The following is a 19267-nucleotide window of genomic DNA, read 5'->3' as shown; positions in this document are numbered from 1 at the left end:
TTAAGTATGTTTTTTCAAAACTTGGAAGTTGCAGATTATCTTCAGTTATTCAATTTATAGAAAAAACATGCTCCATAACCTAACTGACAAAGGCCGTCCTCACTGTTAAACCAATTAGGCAAACCAAACTTGGTCCAAAAAAAGTCTGACTTCATTTTTCAGTTCAAATAAATATATCAATATATTTTGAGGATTATAAAAATCACTGAGAAATAAATTTTAGAATATACCTTGTAAAATAGATTACTAAAATTAATAAAGCTAAATGATATAGAGATAACATAATTTACTTAAAAGAAAAAAATGTACCACACTTCTTTCTAAAATTCAGTGAGTCCTAAAAACTATTCCTAAATCCCTTAAGGGGTCCAAGAAAATAGTACCAAGAATCAAAAGGTTATATTCAATACCCCAAAAAGTCTAGAAGACATTATATAGCAGTTTTCTAGCTACCCAAAGTCTCTCTGCAGCTAGTTGAGAATATATTACCTCAATGTGATGACCCTGGCTCACTCGTTGTTGGGACAATTTTGTTCTTTTATTTAAAAAAACAGGAAAACACGTTTCACTGTAATAGTGCAGTTTGGTTCCCAGAATACTTCAAAATAGAAAAGGCATGAAAAAAAACTACAAATAGAGTTACCATATGACCCAGCAATCCCACTACTGGGCATATACCCTGAGAAAACCAAAATTCAAAAAGAGTCATGTACCAAAATGTTCATTGCAGCTCTATTTACAATAGCCCGGAGATGGAAAGAACCTAAGCGCCCATCATCGGACGAATGGATAAAGAAGATGTGGCACATATACACAATGGAATATTACTCAGCCTTAAAAAGAAATGAAACTGAGTTATTTGTAATGAGATGGATAGACCTAGAGTCTGTCATACAGAGTGAAGTAAGTCAGAAAGAAAAAGACAAATACCGTATGCTAACACATATATATGGAATTTAAGCAAAAAAAAATGTCATGAAGAACCTAGGGATAAGACAGGAATAGAGGCGCAGACCTACTGGAGAACGGACTTGAGGATATGGGGAGGGGGAAGGGTGAGTTTTGACAGGGCGAGAGAGAGTCATGGACATATACACACTAACAAACGTAGTAAGGTAGATAGCTAGGGGGAAGCAGCCGCAAGGCACAGGGATATTAGCTCGGTGCTTTGGGACAGCCTGGAGGGGTGGGATGGGGAGAGTGGGAGGGAGGGAGACGCAAGAGGGAAGACACATGGGAGCATATGTATATGTATAGCTGATTCACTTTGTTATAAAGCAGAAACTAACACACCATTGTAAAGCAATTATACCCCAATAAAGATGTTAAAAAAAAAAAAAAAAAAGGCATGAAAATGATCATTTGGAAATGAAAAACTGGGAATTCAGTGCTCCAGACCTCCAAAACTATCGCTTACCTAGTCACCCTAATCTCAAAACAGACTAAGAGAAACTAAAGCTTCTGTTATGCTCTTAACCTGAATCTGAATAGTTAGCCATAGTGTGTCATTCTCAAGGCCAGGTCAGAACTGTTTGGATTTGGGATAGATAAGACACTTAACTAAACACTACTCACCATCACTACCACCCAGTGCACACAATCACAGATTACCTAAATTGGAAGGATTTCAGAAACCTGGGTTCAGTTGCCACCTACCCCTCTGTGCATACCCTGGCAACAGAGAAGGAAACCCAGAAAGCAGCTGAAAATGTTTGGATCAGAGTAGAACCACCCCATCAGAACCAAAGTTCATTATTCTCAGGAATGCCTAAGGATTATATAAGTGCAACGTAAGTACAAACCAATACAAACCAAGTGGTTCAAATAGATTCAGCTGGTGCTTGACTGGACAGCAGCATACAACTATACAATATGCTTACCCACCTCAATTTTATTTTCCCTTTAGAGTACTGAAACAAGTACTATAGAGCAGTTTTTCAGCTCAGCACTATGGACATTTTGGACTAGGTAACAGTTGTGGGGAGCTGCCCTGTGTGTTAGAGTAGTTTGGCAGCATTATGGTCTCTACCCACTAGATGCCAAGAGCACCTCCCCACTGGAGACAATATTAAACACACACACATCAAAACACATGGCTATAGTGGAGTCATGGAAAGCAGCTGAATGATATGGCCTGAAGACCAGGGACACAGGGAGAAGAAAGGAAAGGTTGGGAGAATAAACAGAGGTGATAAGGCAACAATTCTCTTTTTCCATTCCCCTACAAGTATCCTTCAGGCAAAGAGAATCACTATATATTTGAGTACTTATGAACACCTTGAGGGAGGGGGAGGTTGGGGAGCTTGATTATTTTAAAAGAAGAAAAAAGCCAGACAACAAAAAAAAGCTGGAGGAAGAAAGCCCACAACAATCTCAATTAATAGTAGTTCAGCACACTTCAGAGGTCATCTGAAGGCAAAAATATTAAGATATTCCATAATTATCCCTGGGGGTATATCTCACAATTACAAATGTTAAGCTGTCATTGTAAGCAACCTTTGTAAAGACCACTTGAAAAATTTAGCAAGTGGCTACATTATGGAGATTAAAAATATATACTTACAGGATGATCAAACACCTGTTATATAATACTGCACTTGTGGCTTGGAATAAAATTTCCAGTGATGGTATCATATTCAGAGCCCAAAAGTGCTATATCACAAACGCAGATGAAACATATACATTCTGAAAAACTGTTAGATGACTCCTAAAATAGCTCTGGTGATCACAAAGACACTGAGGTTGAATACATGAGGAGTTTGAAAATAATTGTTTCCTAAAATGTAAGGGGATAAAATTGTATTTTTAAGTACTATATTTTACAGTATATGATTTTTAAATATTTTAAGTAGATACGACTTCATCCTGGTCGTATCTGGTTTACCAAAAAACTTTTTTCACCTCATTAAGAAATAGGAGACCTTGTCAACTTCTCTGCTTAGAAACTTTCAATAGCTTCCAACTGCACCTAAAATAAAATCTAAGCTTCGTACCAGGCTTACAGACATTATCAGCATCCCAGCTCCCTCTCTGACTTTATCCCTGATTCTTCTCCTCACCTGCCACACTCTTGCCACTTTGGTCTTCTCTGTTCCTGGAATATGTCCAACTCTTTCTTCCCTTGAAGACTTTGAACACTGTTTCCCCAGCCTGAAACAGGCTTTTCCACTCAATTCAGATCTTTGAATGGCTGGCTCCCTTTTGTCACTCAGCTTGAAGAAACTTTCTCAGGAAAATTTTCTCTGAATATTCTACTTCTCTACACAGTATTTATCACTATCTGATTTTGTTTGTTTATTTGTTTAGATGTCAATCATCGCCCCCACACTAAGATGTAAGCTTCAAGAGAGCAGGGATCCTGTCTATATTGTTCACTCCCATATTCCATTGCCTAACATAATGCCTGGCAAATAGTAGGTGCTTAATAAATATTGTTGAATGTTTTAATTACCTCATTTAGACCTCCCAACCACCCTGGGGGTACGTATGTATGATTATACTTCAAAACAAAACAAAAAAACCTGAGGCTCAGTGAGGTTAAGTAACTTGCCCAAAGTTACAGACGGTACCAAAGGAATTGCAAATAACCACTAAAGAATACAGATGAGACTTGTGCCCAGGTTTAAATTCATAGGCCTGTGCACATCATCACTTTAACTGTCTTTCCTAATCAAAGAATAGTTAGATTGCCTTGACAATTTTCAAAAGCAGCTAAAATATATTATGTCCCTATTCTCATTAACTTAACCAGACCAGACTATATCTCCGAAGCAGAAAAGGTAATACGAAGAAATTCAAGTCAAAATATTTAAGAACAAGGAGTAGCTAAAAACAACTGATTAGATGACACCTCTAAACTTCTGAAACAGAAGTTTACAGACCAGGGATTCCCTGGCGGTCCAGTGGTTAGGACTCAGCGCTTTCACTGCCGTGGCCCGGGTTCAATCCCTGGTGGAGGAACTAAGACCCCGCAAGCCATGCGGCATGGCCCAAAACAAACAAACAAACAACAACAAAAAAAAAAAACAATAAAAATTTATTTTAAAAAAATGTACTACAGGGCTTTCCTGGTGGCGCAGTGGTTGAGAGTCCGCCTGCCGATGCAGGGGACACGGGTTCGTGCCCCGGTCTGGGAAGATCCCACATGTCGCGGAACGGCTAGGCCCGTGAGCCATGGCCGCTGAGCATGCGCGTCCAGAGCCTGTGCTCCGCAACGGGAGAGGCCACAACAGTGAGAGGCCCGCGTACCGCAAAAAAAAAAAAAAAAAAGTACTACAAATAAAACTGCCACAAGGACTTCAGTATTAAAGAGTGTGGGACAAGGCAATGTAGCACATAAATTTGAGGGGGAGGGGATGGTAAACCAGTTCTTTTTTGTTTGTTTTAGCTCAATTTGCTATAGAAGTGTCAAGATCCAAAAGAAAAGCAAACCATCCCTCATATCTGTAGGACACAGGGGTTTTTGTGAGCCATTTGTCTCTAAGCCAGAAGATAATACTAAGGAAAGAAGGGGAGTCTCAACTGCAGGAACGATTCATTTCAAGCTACATTTCTTTTTTTTTTTTTTTTAACAGATTTTATTTATTTATTTAGGCTGCATCGGGTCTTAGTTGCAGCATGCAGGATCTTTTGCTTCGGCACATGGGCTTTTCTCTAGTTGCGGCGTGCAGGTTTTCTCTTCTCTAGTTGTGGCGCGGGCTCCACAGCTTGTGGGCTATATAGTTTGTGGCACGCAGGCTCTCTAGTTGAGGTGCACGGGCTCAGTAGTTGTGGCGCGCAGGCTTAGTTGCCCCGCAGCATGTGGGATCTTAGTTTCCCGACCAGGGATCTCAAACCTGCGTCCCCTGCATTGCAGGGGAGATTCTTTACCACTGGACCACCAAGGAAGTCCCTCAAATTACATTTCTTAAACTGAACTAGAGGTGCAAGATAGTGGAGAATTCTAAATGAATTATAGTGTGCTGCAAGTGGGTCCCTGAGAAGGATGCTATGTCTCCTTAGCATACCCTCAAATATGACCCAAGACCCTATTAAAGGGTCCTCTCTACCCTGCCATCTCATCAGCCAACAACACAGCTACTCTGTTAGCTACCTTACTCTTCATCCATTCCTCTACCATTACCACTCTATTTTTCTTTTCACCTTTATCTCAAGTGATAATCCATAGCCCAAGTCAAAGGTTAATTATTTCTAAGACAAAACAAGAGAAAAAGAAATAGAGAAACTCAAATACTGTTACAGTAAAGAAATACTAGCTTTAAAAAAAAAATGGCAATTTAAAACACAAGGATGGGGATTCCCTAGTGGGGCAGTGGTTAAGAATCCGCCTGCCAATGCAGGGGACACAGGTTCGAGCCCTGGTCCGGGAAGATACCACGTGCCGCGGAGCAACTAAGCTCGGGCACCACAACCACTGAGCCTGCGCTCTAGAACCCACGAGCCACAACTACTGAAGCCTGTGCACCTACAGCCTGTGCTCTGCAACAAGAGAAGCCACTGCAATGAGAAGCCCGCATACTGCAACGAAGAGTGGCCCCCACTCACCACAGCTAGAGAAAGCCCGCACGCAGCAACAAAGACGCGACGCAGCCAAAAATAAAAATAAAATTAATTAATTAATTAAAAAAAAAAACACACAAGGATGTATGTCCCACTGGGACCTTAAACACTACATACTCCAAAGTAAAGACAATTCACTGAGCTGAAAGGGCCTGCAGACATAAGAGGTACAGAGAATGTCTTCCTCCTTCTATGGCTATGATTGGCTCATTCCATCATAGCCAATCTAGCCAAAGATTCTTTGAATAAGCTTTTAGACATTAATACAAATTCATACAGTAAACTGAGCATATACATAAGAGCAGAAGGAAGAAAGTATTCACCATTCTGACACCCAGATAATAATCAATAATAACATTTTAATGTGTTTCCTTTGTAGTCCTCTTTCAGAGAACATCTGGGAAGGAGGAAGGAAGAAAGGAAAGTTGGCAAGGTTGAAGTTACATACTCAGGAAAGACTTCTCTAAGAACAAGATAATTCCAGCAACTAATTTCTAGGGGTAATGTGCTTCCCTCAATCAGAGGGGCTGTGGGGCTGCTTCAATCAAGGCCCTCAAGAACACTTCTGCAGTAATGATGACATCTACTACTTCTCCCCAGTGCAGCAGATGCCCAAGAGATAGTTTCTCAGACAGAAGAACAAGCAGGACATACAAATGCTAATTTAAGGGCAGCACTCTAAAATGTACCAGCGTACAAACTGACAGACACAAACACATAAAGCTAAAGTTTGTGTTAAAACCACATTACCTGTAATTTTTAATTTCTAAATATCTCCCATGTTTAGAAACTCAATGTAAACATCATTTAATGACTACTAATAACCAAATGAATTGACACCATAATATACCTACCATTCTACAATTCGACATACAAATTGTTTCTGATTTTTTGGTATTATGGGCATTTAAATAGGATGTTCTGAGACTCAATTTCCAACGTAGGGGTGGGGAGGGTCCCCACACCTTCGAAGAGTAATTCTTGGAATACCAGCTAGGTGTCCGAAAATTCAACTCAGTTCTGACACTATCTACCCAGAGTTAGCATCAGACTCCACAGGTTGAGGGCTCAGTCCCACAAGACTGTACATCCATGCCCCCCTACTTTAGATGCCAGTCGCAAGCCCAGGTTATAGACTGGGGGGTTCCAACCACCTCCTCCTTTGGTTTGATTAATTTGCTAAAGTGGCTCACAGAACTCAGAGAAACATTTCACTTACTATATTACCGGTTTACTATAAAAGGATACAACTGAGGAAAAGCCAAATGGAACAGATGCATAGAGCAAGGTTTGGGGAAAGAGTGAGGAGCTTCCATGCCCTCTCTAGGTGCACCTCTCTCCCAAAATCTCCATGTGTTCACCAACCCAGAAGCCTCTCCGAACCCTATCCTTTTGGGGTTTTATAGAGGCTTCATATAGGCACGGTTGATTAAATCACTGGCCATTGGCATTTGAGCTCAATCCCTAGCCCCTCTACCATCCCTGGAGATCAGGGGTAGGACTGAAAGTTCCAACCCCCTAATCACATGGTTGGTTCTCCTGGTGACCAGCAGGGTCCCTTTTCAGTGCTTCCAAAAGTCACCTCATTCACATCACAAAAGATACCTGTATCACTCTTAACACTTAGGAAATTCCAAGGTTTTGGAAGTTGTGAGCAGGAACTGTGGACAAAGGCCAAATATATACAAGAACCATATATCTGGTCATTCAGATGACCAAAATATATTTTTGTAAGTCACAATTTCACAGTATCTTTCTTTGGTCCTATGAGTATTTAGAACTATATCCTTAGAACAGTGTCCCAAAAGTGGAATTACTAAATTTAAAATTTTTAACATTTTTATAGCTTTCTTCTAAAAAAGGAAGTAGGACTATACATTCTTTTCAGCAGTTGGCATGAATGGCACCATCATTCTTCAGCAGCCAGTATTAAATCCAATTTTTACTAATCTGTACTCAAACTCTTGAAGGCAGACATTGTTGTCATATACATAATCAGCCCTGCCCTTTCCAGTTGCCAAGAATATAGCAAGCACTACATAAATATTTGTATAGAATGTAGAGAACACCTTCATTAAATAAATATTGGTGGGTACCTACTATGTGCCTGGATGTTTCTGGACACTGATACAGCAGAAAACAAAACAAAAACCCCTGCTCTCACACACCATACTTTCCAGCAGAGGAGAAAGCGATAAACAAATTAAGTAAACTATATAGTATATTAGAAGATGATAAGTGTTATGAAGAGAAAACAGAAAAAGGGAAGAGCTTCTTTGAAGGTAGAAAAAAACAATTTTAAATAAGGTGCTCAAAGAAGGCAACACTGAGAAGATGGTGTTTGAGCAAGGACATAATGGAGATGGGGGAGGTCGTAATGTGGCTACTAGAGAAAAAGCATTCCAGGCATAGGAAGCAGCAACTATAAAGGTTCAAAAGAAGTGTGCCTCATGTGCCCTAAGAACAGCAGAGCGGCTAGTATGACTGGAATGGAAGAAACAAGAGAGAAAGTATAAGAAATGAAGTCAAAAAGCTCATGAAGGACTTCACAGGCCACTCTAATGACTTTAGCTTCTACTGTGATTGAGACGGGAGAGGCTTAAAGGGTTCTGAGCAGAAGAGTGACATGGGCCAGCTTCAGTTCTAAAAGGATCACTCTGCTACTATTTTGAGAAAAGACTGCAAGGAGTAAGGGTAGAAACAATGAGACTAGTTGGAAGGCTAATGATAATCCAGGCAATAAAACAGGGTGGTGGTGGTGGTGAAGCAATAAGGAATGGTCAGACTAGATATAATAATTTGAAGGTAGAGCCAACAGGACACACTAAAACTCTGCAAGTGACATATGAGACAAAGAGATGAACCAAGAATAACTCTAAGGCTTCTTGCCAGAACAGTTGAAGAAACAGATGTGATTAACTGAGATGGAGAAGACTATAAGTTAAGAAGGTTGGGGAGAGGGGAGACAGAAATCACATCAGTATTTTGCATATTAAGATGTCTATTAGATATGCAAATGGAAATGTGGACTCGGAACTTACATATACAGAAGTCTGGAGTTCAAGGAAAGAGTTCTAGACTGGAAATATAAGTTTTTATGAGTCACACAGCTGATATTTAAAGCCATGAGACCAGATGAGATCACCATAGGAATAAGTGTGGATGGAAAAGAAGTCAAGGACTCAGCCTTGAGGTATTCTAAAATTAAGAGGTCCTCACTGGTAAACTATGCTCAATAAATTATCCCACAAAAATAGAGACTACCCACATGTCTAGAGCCAACTGATTTTTGAAAAGGCTATTGTTCATTCAATGAAAAATGAACAGTCTCTTCAACAAATACTGCTTGAACAACTGGATTTCCACCCCTAGGAATATACCCCAAAGAACTGAAAATAAGAACTCAGACATTTGAATGCCAATGTTCACTGCAGCATTATTCACAAAAGACAAAGAGCAGAAACAACCCATGTGTTCATCAACAGATGAGTAAATAAAAATGTGGTATATCTATACAACGGAATATTATTCAGCCTTAAAAAGAATGAAGTTCTGATACATGCTACAACATGGATGAATCTAGAAAACATTATGCTAAATGAAATAAGCTAAACACAAAAGGACAAATATTGTATGATTCCACTTATATGAAATATCTAGAATAGGCAAATTTACAGAGACAAAAAAGTAGCTTAGAGTTTACCAGGGGCTGAAGGAAAGAGAGAATGAGAAGTTATTGCTCAACAGGTACACAGTTTTATTTGGGATGACGAAAAATTTTGGAAAGATGATGGTTGCACAACATTGTGAATGTAATTAATGCTAATGAACTGTACATTTTAAATGGTTAAAACCACAAATTTTATGTTTTATATACATACTACCACAATAAAAATTTTAAAAGAAAAGTAATATATCAAGTAATATCTCAAATATGTCCCTTACCTTCCTATTGCTACCACCATTGTTTGGGCCCATATTATTTCTTGTCTGCTTCTCAATCTCTATACTGTCTCATCCTATGAGATGTTATTACATTAACTTGCATATAACACAGTTGCAAAAGTGTTCTAAAATGTTCAAAATGACACACTGTCAACCAAATCACATATACACTCTTCAGCTGAACATATAAGGTTTTCTATATGACTTAATCAAGTTTTCTGGCCTTTTCTCACACTTTTTCACTCTGGGAACTCTGCTGCAACTGGTTTGATCTGTACTTTAAACATGTTTCATGCTTTCCAGGCTCTACACTTTTGCTCATGTGACTTCTTCTTTGCACCTCCTCCCCTCCATTCCACCCATTAAATCCTTCTCATCCTTTAACAGTCCAGTCAAAATCAACTTACTCTGAAGAGCCTTTTCTCACCTCTAGATACCCACTACCACCCCCAACTAGATGCAAATACTTTATCCAACTAACTTCCATAGCACTTGCTTTCACTTCTCTTACACTTTCTTTGTTGTGCTTTGGATATAATAATTTGTGTATCTGTCTAATCCTAATTCTCCCACTCCATCCAGATTATAAACTCTATCAAAAGACTATATTTACACTGCATTCATCTTTGTACCATCTGCTGCTCCTAGTACAGGCAAACAGTGAATGCTCAATCAATAACTACTAGATTTAACTAAAGAGGCAAAAATCTAAAGTGAAAAACATCTGGAATCTACACAAGAAAATTCCTTCATCCATACTGACAAATATAATTCCAAAATGTAAGGAACACCTTATGTTACCAAACCCAAGTTTGGGTTTGCTCACCTGCCACAGCAAAGCCAATTTACTGACGCTGGGTTGTGGTGAAGGAAAGTACAGCATTTACTGCAGGTGCCAAGCAAGGAGTAGGGTAGCTTATGCTCAAAAGACCCAAACTCCCCAACTGTTTTCAGGCAAGGGTTTTTAAAGGCAGCATCTGGGGGTGAGGGCTGCAAGTCACCACAGGGTTGGGGGCGGGGGACAGGTCTTAGTTCCTGAAGAACAACTCCAAGAGATCCTTCAGATAGTTCTGTATATCCCTTGAGGAGGAACTAGGACTCTGTTTTATCCCTGAACTATTGTCATTACTTTTCTTGTTTAACTGCTTTTCCTTTGTTTCTGCATTCCCTCACTTCCCTACTTAGTAGCTACCTATGCCTACTCTTTGGAACTCAAGGAAGGCCTAGGAGACTAAAGTCTTTTTCTACAAACAAGAAATGGGGGACATGGAGGGGCTTTTGTACCTGGCAGGTTCCTGCTTGGTTTCAATCCCCCTTTCCTTTGATACTCCTCAATCTTGAGGGGAACAGATATGGGACAAGAAAGGGAATAACGTTTTGAATAGACAGATTAATCATAAACTCGGCAGAGGAACTCAGGGTTTAGGGGGACTTGGTTTCGCTTATTAAGAGAATGAACAATAATGCCTTTCAATGTGTCGGTGAGATGGTGTAACAACATTTGTCATGAACAGAGTCTGGTAATGGGATGTTTTTTTAAAAGGAAGTCTGAGTACAATATGGATATATTTGTTATGACCTGTAAAGTATAATTAAGGGAATGAACATCTGAAAATTTTATTTTATATGAAAGTAAGCCTATCTTTGTCTTTCAGGTTCTCCAAGATCAAGCAAGAATGCAAGATGGCCTTTAAAAACAATTTTATAAATGCATTTACTAATCCAATGTCTGTCACCGCATTTATAAAACCTAAATGTTGTACTATAATTCATACTGCCAAGTTTCCTCTATGACGTGGGACTTAAATGTGTATATGCTCACGTCTGATACCTTTTCTGTCCAGACAGAACCCAGAGGGAATGACTACTTTAAAATGACTCAAACTTCTCAGATATCTAATACCCCTTCAAAATCTAAAATCTTAGGAAGACTATATGTTCTAAGTGGAATATGAACATTCATAAAATATACTCCTTTGAACACAAAACTGATAACTAGCTAGTTTTTTCTGTTAAAAAATCCACTCAACAAGAGGTTGAGATAACTCTACTGTAATTAGAAATTATCTAGATAAATCAATAGATAAAGCCAACATTTCATTTTAAATAAAAATGTTCATCCCCATCCTTTTCCCTGCACTCAACCCTAAAACTGATAAAAGTTAATATGTTATTATTGGACCAATCACCAAACAGCTTTTAAGAGGAAGAGAAACAAAACAGAAATGAATGAAAAATTCAAAATCTGCACTCCAGGGCTTCCCTGGTGGTGCAGTGGTAGAGAGTCCACCTGCCGATGCAGGGGACACGGGTTCGTGCCCTGGTCCGGGAAGATCCCACATGCCACGGAGCGGCTAGGCCCGTGAGCCGTGGCCGCGAGCCTGCGTGTCCGGAGCCTGTGCTCCGCAACGGGAGAGGCCACACAACAGTGAGAGGCCCGTGTACCGTAAAAAAAAAAAAAAAAAAAACAAAATCTGCACTCCACTCTCTCATTCCCTCCACGGTACTTACATTCCACAAACAGCCCATGCTATCTTAGAATTCTCTTTCTAACCTGCTCATTCCCCTATATGCTGACATCTCAAAGGACTAATAAGCCTCTGAAATGGATTCCTTCTCCATCTAGTTTTTCCCCACCCAGCCACCACCACCTCCCACCAAACCATTCTCCACTCAAAGCTCCACAAAAACAAAACTGACCATGTAAATTATCCTACTTAAAAACCTCCATTATTTACCCAATAACTTATAGGATGAAGTATAAAATGGTTGATTTGCTCCTAAGTGCCAATCACATTAAATCTTTACCACTTACTGAACATCTCCACGCTTTTGCATATGCTTTCCCCTACAACTGGAATGCACTTCTCCCATTTACCTTTTAAGACCTATCTCAAATCAACTCCTCTACATTAAACACCCAAATCCCCAAATAGAATTATTCTCTCCTTCCTCTGTGCTCCCACAGCACTTTCCACTTATCATTTTAATACTTATTATAATGTGTTATAGTAATTACAGAAGAGAGTATAAGGTAGTGGCTAACAAGAGAAGCTTTGGCATACGATGGATTTGGGTCCAACACTCAATCTTCCACCTAGTAGCAATATAGCTCTAGACAAGTTGGTTACCTCCCCTAGGGCTCAATTTTCTCATTAATAAAATTGGGATAACACTTGAGTCTAGTTTAAAGTGCTATAGTGAGTGCATTCAGCACTACCCATCCTTGAGGCTAGTCAACATTCAATGAACAGCAGCAAAGCTGAGGTGAGGATCACAATTACCTAAGACTGGAGGAGGATGTGGAGTCTCCCCCCAAAAAGAAAAGGGACTATGTCTAAAGTCATCCCAAGGGGATGCACACACCAAAATGTTTAATCACTTCTGGGTGATTTGGGTGATGGAATTACAAGCAATTTTTGTTCTGTTCCTTTGATCTTTTCTGCACTGAGTATATACAACTTACTAAGAAAAAAGCTATAAGTCCTTAAATACCTGAGCCATCGGCCTTCCCTCGTGGCGCAGTGGTTGAGAATCCGTCTGCCAATGCAGGGGACACAGGTTCAATCCCTGGTCCGGGAAGATCCCACGTACCACGGAGCAACTAAGCCCTGTGTGCCACAGCTACCAAGCCTATGCTCTAGAGCCCGCGAGCCACAACTACTGAGCCTGCGTGCTGCAACTACTGAAGCCCGTGTGCCTAGAGCCTGTGCTCCATAACAACGGAGGCCACCACAGTGAGAAGCCCATGCACCGCAACTTAGAGTAGCCCCGGCTCGCCACAACTAGAGAAAGCCCACGTGCAGCAACGAAGACCCAATGCTGCCCCAAATAAAAAAAATATATAAAAAAAAGCTTTAAAAAAAAAAATTTGATCCATCACCTAGAAGCAGCATCTAGCACAAAGTATTATGCTCTATAAATACTTGCAAAATGAAGAAAATTCTACAGTATATTTAGTTTTACAAGCAAGCATGTTTATATGCATTTATTTCTTTGCTTCTCATAATCACTTCTTGGGTAGGTAGGGCAGGTTATTATTATCACCCCTAGAAAATGAGGATGAGAGTTCAGAAACAACTAAACAGGGACTGGACTGGAACTTAAAACCAAAACTTCTAACTTCAAATACAGCGTTTTTTACTTTACTACTAAACACTAAAAGTGAACTCCTACTCACATTCCCAAGTCAGAGAGCTAAATCACTTGTACACTATTTGAGAGGGAGCAAGCAAAGAAGAATAAAGGAATGTAACTTTTTTTAAAAAAGTTTCATTAATCCTTTCAAACAATGGGGGAAAAAATCTGAGTACATAAGTGTACCAAATCAAACTGTTCCACAAAGTCTAAGTAACCAGCAAAAACAGCAGGAGCTAAGAGCCCCAATATGTGCCAGACACTGTTCTAAACATTTTACATATATCTATTTTATTAATTTAATTCTATAAAACAGATAACTATTGTCTCTAGTTCACAAATGAGTAAACTAAAACACAGAAATTAAATCACTTGCCTAAGATAACACAGTAATTGGCAGATCCAGGTTTCAAAACTAGGCAGTTTTGAAAAAGTAAGATCAAGGAGTCAAAAAAAAAACCTCCAAAATCTGGGGAAAGCAGTGATATATTTTATCTCAATTCAAAGGATCTATAATCCTTAACTTATGGAAACAATAAAAGCCCTCTCTGGATTATTTGAATTTCTGATAATTAGAAACAGTTATTTTCTCTTGTCAAATATCATTATAAACCTATTAAAGTTGCTTTAACAAAAATATTCTACTTTCAACTACAAGAATTTTACAGCCCTGTTCTACAGTAAGTACTTCTTAGCTTTGTAAAATAAAAAAGCTAAGACATTAGAGGTTTTTTTGTTTTCAGGAAACTGCACATATCAAAAGAAATACACAACCTCCCAAAATGACAACTCCAACAAAAGACCACTACCTACCTTAGCAACACTACTCAAACCTAGTTACAATTTACAATTACACAGGGACTTTTAAAAAAACCAATACCCACTCCAGACCAACTAAATCACAATATCTGGCGATGGGTCTAAGTGTTTTTAAAAGGTCCCCCAAGTGATTCTAATGAGGTTTAAGAACCACTATTCTAAGGAAATCCAAACCCTCCATATTATTACTTCACACAGAGCTTTTGCCCATAAAGGTCTGAAAAAGTATTCAGTCATCTTATTCAGCCAATTTGCAAACAACCAAGAGAGTAAGATAAATAGGACCCTTCAACTACTAAAAGGGGTATTAATTATAAGCACACTTAGCCCAACAGATTAGACAAAAATCAAAGCAAAAGGATTCCAGTGATAATGTTTTGGATAACAGAGTAACTTCAATTAACACGTCAAATATGCCAATGACCAAGCTATTTCTATTTGTCAAACCGTACATTTTCCAATCTGAAATGACGCCATGCTTTCTGATGGACTCAAGAGCCCAGCAATTCCAAAAGAGCAACATTGAAACAACTGTCACCTTGAAACTGAAAGCCCCCAAATGCGTCATCTTTTAAAAAAGCTAAACAAAGATTAAACTCAACTTTAATGTTGTACAATTGCTGGGTAAATCTTTTTATGCTTTCATATAGAAGATACCCTTGAAAAGTCAATATTGCCATAAGAACTCTGAAATTCAAAATTACATGCCTAGATGTTTGCAGGAACATAATTTGGTGACTTGGACTGATAGAAGGCTACTTATAACCTTTATTCATAGTCATATTTTGCTGTTGGGATATTAATTTGATTATCGGTGCTGTTTTAGACCCTTAAAGGCTTGTTAGGGTAGGTACTATCTTTCTAAAATTTGAAAAACTCTGTAGCATACCTGTCCTCAAGCGTTTTGAATAAAGCATGTGGATCTGTAGTAGTAATTTTGAATAACACAACAGGATATCTTAATATTTGATTTTTGAAGCTTACTTAGTTTTCCTGTGAAACTGTAAGTAGCTAAAAGCACTGAATCAGTCTTAAAGCATAACAAGTTCCGATTTGATTCCATGCTTCACTGGTAACAGTGTCCCCAAAGTACAGTATACCACCTGGACAACCCAAACTCCCACCACACCCAACTTGAGAGAATCTGTTTACTCAAGTTAGCATAGCTCTTGTGAAACAGAAAGCCTTCCCTAAATGTTCTTACTCAAAAGCTACTTGTTACTGTTAACGCTACCACAAACAACCTACTAAGGCCTTGCAGTTCTATCGGTTTTAAGAATATCACCTGCCATATATCCTAGTAGAGTGCAACAAACGGAATCCAAAACCCAAACATAAAATGCCTTGCAAAGAATCTAAATAATTCTGTGTTCTAATCCGACGTTGCTTAATGTGAAAAGATTCAGAACTAAAAGCAAACGTACCAGCTACCTCACAACTGGACTACCTAGAAGACTTAATCCTTCCTTCATACTTGCACTTTTTCCGCCATAAACAACAGGAAACTCCAAAGAAACGGAAATAGAGAGAAAAGCCTAATTTTTCCTAAGGGGAATAACGGCATTGCTTCCAACCCCCCCCCCCCCCCCAGTGTGAGTGAACAAATGAAAAAGCAACGGGGGAAAGGCACGGGGGGAGGGGCGGTTGGCGAGCTCAGATGGAGTCCTGTACCTGCCACCCAGCTCACACGGTGCCCGAAACATCTGTAACGACCGCTGCAACAGGGAAACTGGGCTGTGGGGGTAAGAAGACCGTGGCCTGGGGGCTCAGAGTGGAGCCTGCACGCTCGGCTTCCTCCTTGGCCAACTCTTCTCTCACCTTCCAATTCCCATCCTCCCTATCCCACCCTGCTCCCTCCGTAAAGAAAAATACCCAATAAAACTGGAGGCAGAGAAGACAAAGAGGCACAAGGAGGCTGCAAGGAGCGTCCAGAACAATGGGGGACAGGGTGCAAAGCGAAACTCCCGAGGAGGACAATGAAGGGGGTGGAGAGGAACCCGGAGAGGCACAGAGGGAAACACCGCCGAGCCCGGGCCCCGCCAGCGGCGGACGCCTGGACTCGAGGCCCGGCCGCGCGGGCGGTATCACCCCGGGCGCTGCGGGCTGGGCCGGAGCGGGTGGGAGCGGCGCGGCCCGGTGGGGCCGGCGGAGCCTGCGCGTGTCCACAGGCTGCTGCCGGCAGGACTCACCGGCATTCTGATCTCGGGGCCAGAGGTAGTATGTGGCCGGGATCACGATGAGCCCCACGAAGGAGGTGAGGAAGTAGAAGAAGGTGTTCCCGCTGTCATCGTACTGGAACTGCTGCCCCGCCATGGCACCCCCTCCTCCGCCTCCCTCTTCTCACCACCGCCGCCACGACCCCGCTCTGCTTTCGAGCTCCCAGCGCCCCGGCCGCGTGTGGCGTAGCTCCTACGCCGCCGCCGCCTCTCCTCCCCGCCCCCACGCTACTCTCACGGACCCGCCGCCGCCACCGCCGCTGCGGTCCCAGCTCTCGCGAGAAGAGATAGCTCCCTCCCCGCGCGGTTTTTCCCTCCTCTGCCCCCCGCCTCTCCCCAACCAGCTCGCAGAGAGAGACGTGGCGCGCGCAGCCGAAGAACTCTGCGAGCTCCCGCCCTTAGCCCTGCCCGCTTAGCCTCAGCTCCGCCCCTCAAGCTCTGGTAGACCCTCCCTGAAGGCCCCGCCCCTACCCCTAAAGTCCCTCCCCCTCCCTCCTCAGTTTCCTTTCCCAGGGTCCAGCTCCGGGTCCTGAGGGTCGGTTTACAGGGTCCCAGCCGAAGCTTCCCGGCCGAGGAGTGGGCGCGGGCGGTTCACCTGACTGCGACCGGGTTCGCACCCATTCGAAGCAGAGGTGAGGCTTCCTTGCCTCCCCTGTCTCCCATCCCTACCCACCCTGTCCTGCACTCTCACTTTTCAATTTCCCTGGTTGATAAGAATGTTTCCTTAAATTCCGGATCCGCTCCTCCAGTTTGGAAACACTGGTCGGTCAGAATAGGGCGCGTGAGCAGGGCGGTGGGGAGGGATGATGAGGGGTTTGGCTGTAGGGGTTTTCTGGCAAAGCAACGTTTGCTATTAAGGGACTGCAATCTACATTGCGCCCATTTTGCAGATGGAGATTCCCCAAGCCGGTAGAGATGGTGACCTACCTATCCCAGAGCTAACAATATTTATAGCATTTTCTTCGACACAGGCAGTAGGCAAAGACCTTTATTGCTTTAAATCATTCAATGGTCGGCGAACCCCTTGGAATGAATCAAAGCATGCCCGCTCTCCAGATGGGGAAATGGAGGCTGAGAGAGATTGCCTAAAGTGAAGCACAATAAAGAAACGTCTGGGGATTTAAACCCAGATCACGCTGACGCCACAAAGCCAGTGCCCTGACCACCGCCTCGTCGCCGACCTTCGCATATCCCTGAGAGCGGCCGGCCCTCGCGTGCGGAGTGTGGGCAGGAATCCGCACTGCGAGGAGAGACGGCTGGGGGAGCAGTCGCTCTCCGCGGCCTCTGCCCTCGCCAGCTGTGAGATCCCAGAGGCTGGTGTCAGCTAAGCTGGGAGCTGAGGGGGCTGGTGCCCTGATCCGTGAATGACCCCCACGGTCCCGCGGCAGCCCTGGCTGGAGCCTATCCCAGCATCTCCACCTCCTCTCAGGGGACCAAAAGGAAAGGCCCACCCGAGTCACCTCACAGAGTCGTTGTGAAGATTAAAGGGAGTTATAGTGAAAACTGGAAAACCAATGCAATAAACAAATATTACACTGTATTTTTAAAAACTCATTTTAAGGCTATATAGTCTATTTACTAGGTTCCTTTCAATATGCCTTCCAGTGTTGGAAGAGAAATCTGGTCACATGTCATCTTTTATTTCATGTCCTCAAAAATATTATTTATCATAATCAGTGACGACTTCCTTCATAATAGATTATATTCACATGTATTCTGTCTTCCCTCTCAAATGTCCTAACTACCCATTTTGAAAGGAAATTTTAGAAAATCATTTGCTCTGCATTCCCCTCCTCACTTTTTTCTGTGTGAATTTTTCAAAGACTATATTAGACGGGAAGAAATAAAACAGAGAAGTGAGGGGGAGAGGATTGGACAATGAAGTCAGCACAGCACTGTGATCACCCAAGGCTGATATGCCCAAAACAATCTGCCTTGCTTCAGAAACAAGTCTGTCATAAAACTGGCTCAACTGCAGTGCGTAGGATCCTGAAGTTCCTTTTGTTTATGTTGAATTTGTTATTAAGTCTTGTTTTAATAATGCTGAACTGGTTGTTTTTTATTACCCTGATTATACATTTTACTCTGCATTTGGATAAAGATAATACATCAGTTTTATAACCTTGTGTCAATATAAATTATTCATGATAAATATTCCCCTTCTGACTTTTTTTCTGCAGGAGTAATCTTTTCCCTGCAGTTTGGGGTCATGCATATGAGTGGTTAGTACAGAACTGAACCATGAAACCAAATTTTGAACAAATCACATTTATTTGCTAAACTCCATACCTATCTAAAATATGAATTTTTAACCAAATTAAACGATTAAAGATTTGAAAATGTATAAACACAGTCTGTCTTAGAACTTAATGCTATTCATCATAGATAAACTCAGATCACCCAAATATTCCCCAAAGCAAATCTGAATCATACCTTTAATTAATCACAATTTTTTCTGACTGATTTTTTAATTGCTTTTTAAACAGTTGTTTCTTTTAAGATCATTTCAGTGAAATATTTAATAGTACTGAGTGAATATGGTAGAACCAGAGCTACAAACACATTTTGTTTAGTCTAATAGGACATGTTAA

General features: G+C 41.3%; 1 protein-coding gene across 1 annotated transcript in view; it reads right to left on the bottom strand.

The window, feature by feature from the left end:
• The window catches only part of SEC63 (SEC63 homolog, protein translocation regulator), a 65200-nt gene extending 48300 nt beyond the window's left edge, over window positions 1-16900 (bottom strand). The window contains 1 exon segment of the mRNA XM_032650869.1: window positions 16650-16900. Within this exon segment, the coding sequence (XP_032506760.1) occupies window positions 16650-16773 (124 nt within the window). The 5' untranslated portion in view covers window positions 16774-16900.
• Window positions 16901-19267: the final 2367 nt, after the last annotated feature.

The sequence above is a fragment of the Phocoena sinus genome, chromosome 12 (genome assembly GCF_008692025.1).
Source record: "Phocoena sinus isolate mPhoSin1 chromosome 12, mPhoSin1.pri, whole genome shotgun sequence".
In the NCBI taxonomy this organism is placed as follows: domain Eukaryota; kingdom Metazoa; phylum Chordata; class Mammalia; order Artiodactyla; family Phocoenidae; genus Phocoena; species Phocoena sinus.
Note: the sequence above shows the minus strand (reverse complement) of the source record. Positions and strands in the feature narration are given on the sequence as shown.